A 14,438-nucleotide genomic window follows, 5' to 3' on the forward strand; every position below is an offset into this window, starting at 1 on the left:
ACATTCCCGAATACCTACAGTTTAGGAAGCACTTGCACAGCAGAAAGCCGTGTTGTTAGTTAAAGCGGTACAGAACTTCAGCTGGAAAAAACCAACCAAGTTTAATCCCTCAGCTCCCAGCTACTGGAAATATTTACTCACTTTTTCACATTTGCCTCCCCATTGGGAATTCTGCGTAGCTTCTTCTTCTTCAGAATTTTCACAGCTCTTCTACAGAGGGTTTCAGAGTCCAACATCTCCTTGACTTTGCCATAAGACCCTTCTCCAAGTAAGTCTCCCATCAGGTATTTGCCAATGAGCTTGGCCCTTTTCCGCCGGGGCTGGTAGATGACCTCCGTAGAGTCAATGCGATGGATAAAAGTGTCCATCCCCACAGACATCAGCTCACTCTCTGCAAACATACCCAGCTGCTGTGGCTCCTGCATATCCATCCTGGATTAAGTTCCTTAACCTGTTTTCCTTATGCGCTCAGGGTTTTAATCCTGTTTGTTAGTTTCCAACACTCCCTTTTACTCCTTCTTAAAAAAAAAAATCCAGAAGATTGTACAAACATGAATAAAAAACAAACAAACAAAAACCCAAAAACAAAACAAACCTATGAGTTGCTTCCAGCTCAACTGGATGCTAAAAGATCCAGGCCTGGCTCCAGTAACACAATGTCTTTTAAAAAGAACATATATCTTTGACAAGATACACTCAGTTTGGGACTTGCTTTGCTTCTGACCTGGTCCCACTGCTAGGGTTCTTTCAAGTCAACTTGGCCTTTAGTTTGGCCCAGTTTGATTCTTAAGTGCTAGGTCATCCTCTGGGATTTTAGGCCACCACATAAAAACAGACAATTACCGAGTCTCTTTCGTGACTTTCCATTCCTAGTAGATCATAGCCACCAACTCCAAAGTGGATGGCAGGGTAAACGTTTCTGCCCTGCTGTCCTCACCATCCAGCTATGAGCACAGATGAGGGTTTTCTTTCAGCCGTTTGGAAGCTGAAAACAAGTTTCTTTGAAGGAGTTTTCAGAAACAATTCTAACGTCTTCGCTTTTCACGCCTACAAAAGTTTGAGGCCTTCGGTGCCTATCAAGATCTCCCAGGGGCATCCTTCAACCACCTGGATTCCGCGTGGCACATGATGTGTCACCACCACTGGTCCAGGTGTCAGCCGGTGTCAGACAACGCAAAACCCACTACAGCTTTACCGACCCACCTTAGAATGGGAACAAGCAGAAGGAAGCAATTCTCTCTGCCCAGCACCCAGAACACCCCATTCCCTTTCCAACACGGGAAGGTCAACGAGGAGATGCCGGCCTGGCCCAGGCTCTGCCCCCCTCCTTCACACCCCTGCCACAGGTGTCAGTCGGGGCAGGCAGGGAAATGAGTGACACGGCAGCAACCGCTGGGGAAGGCAGGAAGGGAGCGGAAAAGGGAGAAAACACTTTAAGTGCAACCAGATTAGCGACAGACGTAGGAGAAGGGATCCCCGGGGCGGAGGTGACCTCCGGCTCCTCCCCAGCCGCAGCCGAGCTCCCCGCTCCCGCAGCGGGCCGGGGGAGCCCGCCCGGGCCGGGCCTTCCCCCGCGGGCCGGGCCCCACGGGCAGCTCCGGCCGCTCCCTCCTCCCCGGGCCTCCGCACCCCGCTGTCGAGTCGGGGGAGGGGGGCGGGCAGCCTCGTCCCCCCTCCCCACCGCCGGGCTCGGGAACCGGGCCGCGGGCCGGCGCCGCGCTCCGCTCCCCTCCCCCCCACCTCAGGGGGCGCCCCGCCAGCCGCTTCCCCCGCAGCCCTGCCCAGGGGCCCGCTCCAGCCGCCCCGCAGTCCCGCCGGCTGCCGCTGCCCCTTTACCCCCGCCGCCAGCCCCGCCGCAGCGCGCACGCCGCCGCCATTTTGTTTACCTCCCGCCCCCACCCGGCCGGCCCCGCCGCGCTCCCGCCGCTGCCCCCTGCGGGCCTCGCACCTCCCTGGCGACCGACGTAAGCTCCCATTGGCCGCCGAGCCGGCCCCGCCTCCCCACGCGCGCTCGCCGGTTGGCTGCGGCGGAGCCACGAGGGGGCGGAGCCGGCGGCGCGGCTTTCGCTTCCGGTTGGTTCTCTTGCTCTTGCAACCCGCCCACCCGCGCCGGCGGGCGGCGGGGCGCTGGGATAGGCCGCGGGAGCTGCCCGTCACCGGCAGGGGCGGGGCTGAACGGCGGCGGGGCGGTGGAAGGCAAAGGGCAAAGGGTAGGGGGCGGAGGGCGAAGGGGAGGCGGGTGCTATGGAGACGGGGCGCGGGGCCTGCCCCGCCGGCAGCCAGTCCCGCCGCCGCCTTCCCGGGCTGGCCGCGCCTGGGCGGCTCTGCGGCGCCTCCGAGGTCGGGGCGAACGCGGGGCCCGCCGTGCGCCCGTTCTCCATCCCTGCAGAGCCCGGCTCGGCTCCCGGCGTCACCCAGCCACCCTCGCCCGGGGCAGCCGCGCAGGGCCAGGCCGGGCGTTCGGTGCTGCCAGGTGTACTCGCTGCCACCCCCGCCGCTGCCGGTGGGGCCTGCGGCGCCGTGCGTGCCGAGTGGGGCCAGGCCCGGCCGGAGGCAGGCGGCCAGGCCACAGCTCCTTCACCGCCCGCCTTCCTGCAGCACTCCGTGGTTTGGAGCTGCCTGGTTTTAGCAGAGCACAGACGCTTCCAAACTGCGTCTGTCTTGGGGACCTCTGCTGCTGTTCTGTACGCTTCTTGCTATATGTGTGCGTTGAACCTCTGCAACGCACACAGGGAGTTCTGCTACAAGAGCTCTCCCGGGGTGAGGTGCCCCTTCCATCCTCCGTAGCTGTGGACCTGGCTCAGGTCCCTTTTCTTCGTCCACCCCTCGTGAGCGCACACTCACAGGCTTCTCCCTCCCCCGCCAAAGGCTCCCCACAGTTCGGCAGGCTTGGGTGTTTTGATGAGGACATTGAGTCCCAACACATGTTTTCAGGCTCGAGGGTAATAATAAATAACGGACAGTAAATAAAACAGAACGCAGATTTTTGTCTGTAGCCCTCAGAGGCGATGCCGGCGCAGGGGCGCTGCGGCAGCCTCTGAAGTGAAGCCAGCGCTGGGCTGGGGGCAGCATCTGTTCCGTCTCTGCTGTGCAATGTCAATGCAGGCACTGAGGTCTGCTGTTCTTGTTCAAAAACCCGGATGGGGAAGCGTTTCCACCAAGTCAAGCATGGCTAGCAGCATTCGTGCTCCTGCCGAGCCTAAACCCCACAGGCGATCCTTACTGCCCACCCTTAGCAGCACCATGGCCTCCTCCCTAGACCACTGCCGGTCCCGGGTACATCCCAACCCTTCCCTGCCCAGAGAGCGGCCAAGGACATTGCTCTGGCTGTGGGAGGTGAGTTTACTGGGGAATTTACCAACATTGCTTGTGTTTTTCATTCACACACGTGCCCTCTTGCCCCCCTCACCCTTTCCTCGTCTCAAAACTATTTATTTGCCTTTTGCTGTGTTTCACCATCAGCGCCCAGGGATCACCCAGGGAGGCACAGGGCACCCTCAGAGAGAATCCTGCCCAGACAGCTTATCTCCCCATCAGGCAGGACAGGCAGGGATGCTCCTCCCAGCACAGCCAGGCCTGGAAATGCAGCAAATGCTGCCAGGAGCCCCCAGCCTCCTGCACAGGTTACATCCAGCCTTTAGAGACCTCCCCACGCCCAGCACAGCCTGCATTGGTGCCGAACTGCATCTCTTGAAGATTTTTTCCTAGTACGTAATGCAAGTCATCTTGGTGCCATAGATCCCACGTTTCCACAGGTTTTTCGCTTTCTCTGCCAGCACTAAACACTGTACCAGGTGCAGTCTGGTGTCTCTGGCTCTGTACTCACTCACCCGCCTTGAAAAGCTTCTCCTGCAGCTCTCCCAGCCTGTGTCCATGGTGCTGTGCTTCCAGCAGTGCATGTTAAGGGCACTTAAAGGCAGCACTCAAATTCCTCAAACCCCTCCGTAAGCTGGGTACTGCTGAAATCTGCATAAAACTTGGGGCTTTTTTTGCTTTCCCCCTTTTATTTCAACAGGAAAGTTCTCATTTGGGAGAAACAGGGAGTTGGGACCAGTTCCCTCCAGGCAGGGTGGCTGGTGGGCTTGCAGCCACCCCACAGCCCGCTCTGCAGCAGCCTGGAGCAGCAAGGGAGCAAGCAGCTGCCTGGGCTTGTTTGTGTTTTTTAAAGGCTCTGTTATTTGTGTGACACAGTTTCCAGCTGTTGCTATTTGCTTTTGGTCAGTTTGTTACAGAAAGGGAAGAAAACACTGGAGAAAACATCTCTGAGAGTTCTCTCTTTATAAGTTGTGATTTGCTTTATTTTGAATTTTGCACTAAGTGATATTTTAAGCCCTTCTCCTGGAAAGGATTTGGTTACATGGGAAGGTCTACCTTTATTTAAAAAGTCTGCTGGCCCTTGTGGCCATGCACAAGAGCTTGGAAAAGGCTTGGGAGGAAAAAAAAAGACAAGAGGGCAATAAAATAAATCCCCAGCACAGTAGTTCTGGAGAGGTCCATGGTCTCCTTAAGCCCCTTTCTGTACTCAGGCAGTGGGAGCACCTTTTCCTACCCACCCTGAGCAAAGGGACAGCTGGCATTGGGGGGGTGACAGGCAGGAAGATGGGGGACGGGACAGGGATACACGGTTGGATGAGGCCAAACAGCTGCAAGAGCATCCTCCAAAATAGTGGCCCAGCACCCAGCTCCATCACCCCTGCCAGAAACTCCAGCACATCCCATGGGGAACAGGCTGTTCTCAGCACCGGTGCTGGCACCGCCACCTGCCCAGGACAGCAGAGATGCTTCTGTGGGGATTCTCCACTGTCTAATAAAGGTTGGGCTTCACACCACTGCTTCTCCCCATCCACATTAGAAGGTCTCCTGAGAGGAAAGGGTTTCACGGGACACATCAGAGCATGCTGCAGCCCCCTTCCCAGCCCAGCTGGCACAGGGACACATGTCCTGCCAAGCTGCCGGGGTGAGGGTTTGCATTATGACAGCTGGCTCCACCATGGAGGCTGCTGGCACAGCCTGTGCAGTGCCAGCTCCCACCAGGGAGCAGCTGGCTGCAGGTGCCGGCACACTTGGCTTGTGCAATTACCAGCTGCACACTGACTTCCAAACACACGGAGGAACCAAGATGTTTGTAGCTGCAGCTTCCTTGCAGGCCCCGCTGCACCAGAGGCTAAAAACCCCCTTAGCAAAGGCATGGAACTGGGCATCGCGTGTGGGCTACCGGCTCCGAGGGCTGAGATGTTATTTTGAGGTAGGACAGGACAAATCCGCAAGTTCTGCCTTTTCGTGGGAGCTACTGGCACTGCACAGGATCACAAAGCACTGAGCCTGTTTTTGGGGGCCTGAGTGGTGTCACAGCACATCTCCACCCCCAGCACCCCCAAAGGCTCAGCAGGTCCCGGGGACAGGGGTCAGAGCACAGCAGTGCTCTGTTGCTGGTTTGTCTGGGGTGTCTGACCCCATAACAGTGGGTGGGGGTAGGGGAGGCTCCAAGGGCTGCTGAGCGTCTCCAGAGAGCAGAAGAGGGGGTGCAACAGGGGCAGAGTGGCCCGCCGAGCCCCCCAGGCTCCTGCCAGCACTGCATCTCCCCCCCTGCTCCCTCGCAGGCTTTTCTCATGATAGCGCCCAGCCACATGTGATTTACTTCGATCTTGGCACCAAGTCTAGAGTGCTGGAAAGCGATCACCCAAATTCTGGTAAGTGCTATGCTTCCCCTTCCCGAGAGGGATGGGTTCCCAGCAGCAGCAGGAGGGCAGGACCGATTGGAAACCATCCAGGTCAAAGAAACCCAGGCAGGAGGCAGCTCCCATTGCTTCAGCTGCAGCTCCGGATCTGCTGGTCCTGCGGCCTGCCCCACCAGGGTGGCAGGAAAACAGGCTCCCCCAGAGCTGGAAACCTGCCTGTCCCTCCAGGAATGGGCAGCTAGAGCGAGACAAGCTGGGGTGTCACTTCAAGCCCCCCCCCGCACACGTGGGGTGTCCCGGAGCAGCCTTGAATGCTCCAGCACCGTCACTCATCAGGGGCTTGCAGCCGCATCAGCTTTCCAGAACATCTGCACCAGCATCCTCACCTCCAACTGGGAGGTCCCCTTGGCTCCTGGGACGGATCAATCAGGCTGAGACCTACAAAGCTCATTGCACATATGCCACTGCTGTTCCCTCATCCCCTCCACTGGATGGGGCAAAGCCCAGAGCCCCCAGCTCCAGGGGCAAGGAAAGGATGCTGAAACATGAGATGGTTTTGCAGGACTCTCCCAGCCTGGGATGGTCCCTGCCAGGTCCCGTCCCTGCCTCCCTGCGTGGCTCCAAGCCCCGCCACTGGCACAGATGGGACCCTGGCACCAAGGCAGCCCAGTTCCCTGGGGGCTGCCAGTCTGTCCCCACCGCCACCTCTTCCCGAAGCTGCGGGGAGGTGTAGGGCCAGCTGGGTGCAGGGATCCTTGCTCCTCACCCCGGTGGAAAGTCAGGGGATTTCCAGGCTGCGGGAAAAAACAGGAACCAGCTGCATGTGACAGCATCCAGGCTCACCCCGACGCAGCTGGAGCCGCTCCACAGCATGCACAAGAACAAAGCCTGCAGCATCAGGGCCCTAAAACTGCCATCTTTGACCCCGTTTCCCCAAGTCCGGGTGCCCCCAGGGACCCAGCTGCCCAGGAGGAGTTTTTCTGGGGAAACCAGGCCATTTCCCAGGGACTTTGTTCCCCTCCACAGGCCAAAGCACCAGCACACAGCTCAGTCACACCCCCAACACTGTTTCTCCTCCTCACACCCCCAGCAAGGCAGCCCCAGTGCCCCCATCCCACCACCCCAGACCAGCATCCCTTCTGCTTCATCCCCTCCTTGGGGGTTTCCTCTCCAGCACATCACAGCTCTGGGGCAGGGAGGTGCAGAACCACCACCAGAGTGACACCCCACACAGGTAGGGGGGATACCAGGGCATGCCACGCCAGGAGCACCCCTGCCAGCTCCCCAGCTCCAGGGGCTGAAGCTGGAAGCAGCCAGTGGTTACAGCCCTGCCTGCAGCAAGGGCTGCATTGCAGCCTCATGGCTCCGAGTGTTTGGGAAATTCCTGTCTTGTGTCACAGCAGTAACAGGTTCAACAAGAAAGGTTGTGCTGGGGTCCCCTCCAGGATGCTGCCCTCTCCTTGCACTGCTAGAGCAGTGGTGTCATGCATAGGAGGAAGGTGTTCCCCACCAGCACCCACCCCTATACTTGCCCACCCAGAAGCCCGCTACCAGCAGAGCCCAGGGATGCTCCTGTAGAAGCACCTGCAAGACCTCCCCTTGCTTATTAAGGGGTGGCAATTAGGGCAGAGGCTTTATCTATATCCCTGCCCAGGGAGCTGTGCTGTTGCAAGAGAGCTGCAGGGTGGGTTTGGGCATACCCAGCAGCACGCAAGGCACCAGCTGCCTTTGGAGCACCTTCCTGAGACCATCTCATGGTGCAGCCAGAGTGTGGGGGGCTCTGTGGGGCAGGGTACCCACACGTCTGAAGCGTGGCAGCACCCTGCAGGCTGTGCCCTCCATGGGGGGTGTGTGCATCGGGGCACATCCTGCTCCTCAGGGCTGTTGGGCTTCCTCAGCAGTGGCCCCAGGGCCCGTGGGCTGGGGCAGCGTGGCCAGTGGGTTCACATCTAAAATGGGAACCGGGCTGGGACAGGGAGGAGGCGGCAATCGTGGTAAATGACATAAGAGGTTGTGGCACCAGCTGCAGAGGCAGTGGTGGTTACAGGAGAAGACTGGTTCATTGCTGAATGGATCAGTGTGTGTTCTAGCATATCTACTTAGTCAGATTTACACCACACTAAATAAATACCTCTAGGGGATTTTAGACCCTTAAAACCTATGGTTAGCTAGACTCCAGTGATTGCTCTCGGATAAGATGGCTGGTAGCCTGGAGGGGATGAGGACAGTCCTACCTGGCCCTCAGCGATGCTACTCACACCTCCTGTGTGCCCGTGGCCATGTGTGGAGCAAGAGTCAGCGCAGGGTGATTTATTACAGGGCTGTGGTGTTAAGCTCTGGAGAAAGGATATTTCAGAAACCATGACACAATTGCTTTGATTAATTAATGCGTGCAAATGAATCAAATCTTCTGAGAGCAGTGCTCATTGACGGGATTAAAAGCCCAAACGTGATAAAATGCTGTGCTTGGGTCTGAGCAGGAGAAAGGGAACCTTCCCCTTGGGGCTGGCAGGGGATGTCACCAGAGGCAGCAATGCCCTTCCCCACAGCAGAGCCTGCGGGATGGGGGTCCTGGTTTGGGGTGCTCCAGCTGCGCCACATATGTTGTGGCCATTGGGTGGTGGTGGGGGGCTGCATTCCCCTCTACCTTTGTAAGGGTCCTCAGCTGGTTTAGGGGGCTGGGGTTTGGGGTCACGCAAGCTGTCTGCTAATGGCAGCCGGCCATGGGAGAGGTGAAGGAGCCCAGGAGGCTGAGGTTTTGCTGCTGTTGGCTCTGAAGCAACCCGAGATGAGGTTTCCAGCTCCTGGAAGAGGGAACGACACCAGCTGAATGTGTCTGTGCCCAGCCAAGTGCCCGCCTGAGGGTCCCACGCTGAGCGGGAGGCAGGCTGCTTTCCTTCAGAGCTACTGTGAGTAAACTCCAAACCTTTTGTTCTCATCGCCTCCTTTGAAGACAGCTCCTTTGATGGCTGCGATGCTGCTCTCGCCAGCTGCTGGCTGGGCTTATGCTGCTGGGGTTCCCATGCAAACCCTGGCAGGGCCAGGGTCCCTGACTCCTTGAAAGCCTTTGGAGGGTCCTGCAGCCACTCCCCTGGTGGGAGCAGGGCTTGGGACCACCCAGCTCCTCAAGGAGCCTTTTATCCTCCCAGCCTCATGTCGTGGTTTAACCTCGGCCGGCAACTAAGCCCCTGCTCAGCTACTCACCCACTCCCCCTGGTTGGGATGGGGGGGAGAATTGGGAGCGTAAAAGTGAGAAAACTCGCGGGTTGAGATAAAGCTGATTTAATAGGTAAAGCAAAAGCTGTGCACGCCAGCGAAGCAAAACGAGGAACTCATTCACCGCTTCTGATGGGCAGGCAGGCGTTCAGCCATCGCCAGGACAGCAAGGCTCCATCACATGTGACAGTGACTTGGGAAGACAAATGCCATCATTCCAAGCATCCCCCCTTTCCTCCTTATTCCACCAGCTTTCCATGCTGAGCATGATGCCCTATGGTATGGGATGTTCCATGGGTCAGTTGGGGTCAGCTGTCCTGGCTGTGTCCCCTCCCAGCTCCCTGTGCCCCCCAGCTCCTTGCTGGTGGGGTGAGGGGCAGAAGAAAAGGCCCTGGCTCTGTGTAGGCACTGCTTGGCTATAACGAAAACATTCCTGAATTATCAATGCTGTTTCCATCACAAATCCCAAACCTAGCCCCATACCAGCTACTGTGAAGACAATTAACTCCACCCCAGCCAGAACCAGCACACCTCATCAGACAAGGGCTCCTGCACATCCCTAAATCCACGCCTCGCTGCAGCTGCTTGTCTGGGGCTTTGCTGCAGGCACAGGGCTCCTGGTGCTTCCCGTTAGCTGGCTGGCTTCCCCGTTATCAACAGGATCATCCCTACACCGGAACAGACAGGCTGGAGGTTAAACCAGAGCACCTCACGCAGCTGCTGATGATGGCCAAGCTTCTTGGTGAGCCAGATAGGTGAGTCTGCCCATTCCTGCTCTGGCCATGGTGTCACAGACCTCCCCGGTCGAGGTCCCCCCCTCCTGCCCACCGGTGCCTCTGGCAAGAGCGTGGTGTTTCAAAAGGCAGAACAGATGGTGGTGGTTCTGGTCTGCTGGTGCTTTCCTTCTTGAGGATAAATCCAACCCAAGACATCCTCCTGCCACTGCTGTGCTGGGGATGACAACATAAAACCAGACATATCTGGTGTGCTTTTTTATATGACCCCATCCAGCTTTTGGTCTTATCCTGAGACTTAAAAAGAGGCACAGATCCAACGTAAGCAATAGGAAATTAAAGATAAATAATGTTACAAGAACTGGAGGGAGGGAGAAGCAAGCAAGGAGCATGGGATGGTTTGCCAGAGCAGTTTATTTTTCAGCTCCATGATTCAGCACTTCAGCTGATTTGCTGTTAATTCTTAGAGCAAGGCTCTTGTGGGATGGCAGCGGGCAGAGATTCCTTGGAAGCTGGTCAGGATGCTAAGTGTTTCCTTTTCCAGCTCTCCCACTTTCTCTGCGGGCAGATAGCTACTGCACTGCTCTGCAGGTAGGGAAACGGAGGAATTTCCTTTCCTTTGGCAAGGAAAACAACTTGCCAGGGCCCGCTCTGGCTGTGGGCGGCCCAGGAAGCTCCAAGGCCCCGGGGTGCCCCGAGGAACCGATGGCGGGAGGCAGGCCGCCGAGCGCTCCCCGGCCGTGCCGCCGGCGGGGTGGCAGGGCCGGGCCTGCCAGAAGCCCCCCAGGTCGGAAGAGCCCAGACGGCAGTGCCGCCTTCCAGACGGGCCAGCAGGGCACCGGGCCGGCGGCGGTGACACAGGCCGCGGGGGGTCCCTCAGCCCCGGGCCCTGCCTGGCCCTCGCTGCCGCTGCCCCTACACCAAGCAGGGGCCCGCGGTCCCTGTCCTGCTTCCTCCCGGCCCAGGGCCTGCCGTTCCCCCGGGGCAGCCGCCTGCCTGGGCCCCGTGCCCCTTCCCCCGGCCAGGCCGCGTTCCCAGCTCCCCCGGCCCGGTCCCGCCCGCCGCCCACTTCCGGCCCGGAAGTCCGTGTCCAAGATGGCCCCGCGGAACCCGGAAGCGCGGAGAGGCGGTGGCTGCCGGGCGGGAGCCTGACCCCCCCGGGACGCAGGTAAGGGCCGCCCGCGCCCCGCGCTGGCTTCCTCCGGAGGTACTGCCCCAGGGCTGAGGGCTCGGCCCGGCCGGGCTGCCGCCGCGCCCCGGCCCGGTTCCCTCCGCGGGCGGAGAGCCCAGGGCCTGCCCCTGCGGCCAGGTCAGGCCGAGGGGTCCTGGGGCAGTGGGGAACGCACTCACCCGCCCCGGCCTGCCGCTGCCCCGCCCGGGGCCGCCTGAGGAGCGCCCCGTGCCGCGGCGGGGCTCTCGGGCTGACCGGGGCTCGGACCGCGAAGCCTCCGGGCCACGCGTGTCGGCCCCGTGGCTGGGGCCAGGGTCGCTGCCGTGGGCCGGTTACCGGTTGTGGGGTGCGGCCGCCAGGCCCGGTCCTGCCGGGCGCGGCGCGGGGGTCTCCGTGCGCCGGGGCCGTCTCACCTGGTGCCGCTGCGCCCCCCCGGCCTCCCCCGGCTCGCCGGTGCCCTCCTGGCGGGGCCGCTGCCCTGAAACGCGCCCGGGGCTGCGCGGCGGGCCCGGCCCCGGCCCGGCTCCTCACGGCCCGGCCCGGCCCCGGTGCGGGCCCTTACGGCCCCGGCCCGGGCTGCCGCCGGTCACCGCCATGCGCGGCTCTAACACGGTTAAACACTCAGGGGAGACTGAGGAAAGCGCCGTCCCAGCCGTACAGGTCGGTGTGAGGCTGTGACTTCGAATTACCCTGCGCGATTTACCATTAAAATAAAACCTTTCCAAGGGCAGGTTCCGTGGGGGATCCAGAGGCCTGTGAGGGGGTTCTGGTTCCCGCAGTCCCACGCTGAGCTCCGCCGGCGGGGAGCTGTTGGCCCTGCCTGCTGCGCGGTGCTGTTGTCTTCTGCGGATGGTCCGTGTGTCGCCTGAAGTGCTGAGCCATCTCCGACCTTCGTGGGTACGGCTGAGTTGAAGAGCGGCTGGCGATGGGAATGTATTTCCCCTCTGCTGTGAGTTCGGGGAACTTTGAGCATCTCATAAAGCAGCAAAAAAGTTTTTGCAGGGTTCCTATGGTAGGATGCCAGCTGGAGCCTTTGGAAGCCTGAATTCTGTTTGTGTCTCTGCCGCTTGCTTTTTTTTTTGATGGGGGTCTGTTTGCTTGATGTCTGCACCCTCGTTTTCCTAAAATAAGCCTGTACCTTTAGCAGCAAAACAGAACGAGGTCTCGTTCAAACACTAGTGTGAGTACTCTTTAAAGGAAGACTGTTTGAATCGTCTAAAGTACGTTTTCAGTCATTGCCAAAGCAGCAACCTAAAGCCATCTGAAATCTTGGTGCTTAGCCCTGGTGTAGTGCAAAGCTGGCATTATCCTGGAGTGCCTGAAATCCCTGAATTCTGTTTGCCAGCTTGCCCAGTATCAGATGCTGAAGTTAACAGAACTGTGATGGGCATTAGAGGATCTTTGTCTAATTTAACAGTGTCATTTTCTATCTGGGGCTGTTTCATGTAGTAGCTAGGATGGCTGACTAAAGTTGAAAAAGAAAGGTATGCTTCCCCCACTGTCTTCCTTCGATAGTGTTTTTTTCTGTTCTTGGAATTGTACTCGTGCTTTTGCTGGGCTTTCAGACCAGCAAGATATTTTTTCTTTATAAAGGAGAATTTAACGGTAAACCCAGGGAACTTAGCAGAAGATGGCATGGCCAGTGCGTTTTGCAACTTTATTTTTCTTTAATGATTAGATCTCAAGGTTGGTTCTTTTAAAAGGGTTCTGAAAGATTTTGCCGAGTCCCGTGTGTGGATTTTTTTCTTGTGTATGAACTCACACCTTTAAAAAAACCCCAACTAACCAAAACCCTAGAAATTTTTAGTGTTTTGTGAAATGTAGTTTCCTCCCATAGTTTGCTTTTTTCAGGGTCTTACATCCTCGTCCTCAAACGGGAGCAGACTTCTAGAAAATCATTTGTCCTCCCTTTAGCTGCCTGGTTGCTCACTGTTGAGTGTCGATGTTTTGTTTTGTGCTTGTGGAGCTCTCCATGCAGTGGATCCCCCCACTAATCCCGCCCCCCCCCCCCCCCCCCTTCCCCCGACTTTGGAACAACAGCAGGACCAAGCGTCATGTTTCGTCATGTGCCAGACATGGGACAGGCTGCGTCTGCCAGACCGGATGCTCATTGAAAAGCTACAGCTACTTTCATCGCAGGTTTTTATTAATGCTAAAGTATACACGGGCAGGAATTTTTAAAAATTTTTATTTTTTGTTTAAAGTAGTGAGCATATGGTGTGTTTGAGGCTTGTGTTTCCTGACTGAATAGGCCTTTTTCATCGTTAAGTTATAGATCCCTGAAATGGAAGGTCTATAATAAAAATGCTGACGCAGGTTTAAAGCTTTTTGAATAGTGACACTGTAATAAAGAGCTAACTGTGTAGTCACTGAGTACTGCACTGTGCTTTATAATTGTGAGAGCCTGGATCTCTCAGGAAAGCCTTCTAGGCTTAATTAGGAGTTTTATATTCTCCTGAAACATTTTTTTCAGCTTAAAACTTAAAACTCTGCAGTCTATTTTGGTAACATGATCAAGGTCTGTAAACATGTAGTTATGAAAGAGGTGAATATATGCCTCTCTCACAGAGAAAGCGTACGTTGAGCATGCCTGAAGCTTGGCTGGCTTGAGGTGGTGTTTATGTGCTTATTATCAATAGGGAAGCAGCAGGCTTTGATGTCCTGGAGTATTTTTTCCGCCGTGAAAGGCTGCATGTGAAACAGAACACCAAGACCTGCTCAGCGCCAGAGGAGAGTGTTTCTTCCAATGCGTCTCCCGTGATTGAAACTGGGGGTACAGCAAAATGTAGAGAAGCAAGGGCCTGTGTTTTCTTGGCTTCTGACCTTAGTCAGCTAAGTTCTTTGTGCTCTTCTCATTCCCTTTAATTAAGTAGTGTAATAACGCGCTTCTACCTTGCAGGTGTGCTTCTGAGGTTGCCTTCATTAGTGTTTGTGTTGGGCTTGTGTTTCAGTGCTGCCCAGGTGTGCTGTGCTGCTGCTGGACCTTGGCTGTGCCGAGCACCGGGGCGGCCGGCTTAGCGGGAAGCCAGCACCCGCCCCAGTCCTGCCGTGGTCTGTGTCCTTCCAGGACCGTGTTTGCGACAAACGTGAGAAGGGGAGCAGCCCCGGCGGTCTGCCCCACTGCGGGGGGGTGTTCGGGTTCCTGCTGCTGGGAACTGTTCTGTGCGTTTGCTGTCTGAGGCGCTGGACTGCCGACGCCCGAGCTCTGCCGTACAGGGCTGGTGTGTTTATGCTGCGGAGGTTTCAGTGCATGGTTGTGTGAGGGTAGCGCTGTATAGATTTGCACAAAAATGTGCTGAGTGTTTCTTGGCAGCGGCGCGTGTAGTGTATGGGGAGGCATTTTTGCTCTGTCCAGAAATAGTCATGTCTGTTCTCCCAGGTGGAAGAGGAGGGACAGATGGAATCTGTCTCTGCCCTGCAAGCAAGCTCTACGTCGAGTCTCTCTGGGTCCCTCTTGGAGCAGCGTTTTGTTGCTCAAAGCAGATCTTTTGAATCTGGAGACAGAGCATTAGGGCAGCCTGTGAGTCGAGGGAACGGCTGTCTGCTTTACATGGTGGGGAGGTAATGCGAAACATGAAACGGTGAAGCTGGTGGAGAGACAGTGTAGTGTCAGGGGGCGGGGGTGTGTGTGATGTCCTG

General features: G+C 57.4%; 2 protein-coding genes across 6 annotated transcripts in view; one reads left to right on the plus strand and one right to left on the minus strand.

Moving 5' to 3' along the window:
- The window catches only part of STK11 (serine/threonine kinase 11), a 48,867-nt gene extending 47,135 nt beyond the window's left edge, over window positions 1-1,732 (minus strand). Inside the window, exon 1 of one of the 2 annotated variants that reach the window (XM_037384514.1) lies at window positions 142-1,732. In XM_037384514.1, coding sequence (XP_037240411.1) covers window positions 142-431 — 290 coding nt within the window. In that variant the 5' untranslated portion in view covers window positions 432-1,732. The remainder of the gene's footprint in view (window positions 1-141) is intronic. The other variant, XM_037384515.1, reaches the window with a different exon arrangement.
- An 8,973-nt stretch (window positions 1,733-10,705) lies between these two features.
- Window positions 10,706-14,438, plus strand: part of SBNO2 (strawberry notch homolog 2) — a 65,023-nt gene continuing 61,290 nt past the window's right edge. For 2 of the 4 annotated variants that reach the window (XM_037384375.1, XM_037384378.1), the window contains exon 1: window positions 10,706-10,796. The gene's annotated coding sequence lies outside the window, so the exon portion shown is untranslated. The remainder of the gene's footprint in view (window positions 10,797-14,438) is intronic. The other 2 variants (XM_037384377.1, XM_037384376.1) reach the window with 2 other exon arrangements.

Source organism: Falco rusticolus, chromosome 4, assembly GCF_015220075.1.
Source record: "Falco rusticolus isolate bFalRus1 chromosome 4, bFalRus1.pri, whole genome shotgun sequence".
Lineage (NCBI taxonomy): Eukaryota > Metazoa > Chordata > Aves > Falconiformes > Falconidae > Falco > Falco rusticolus.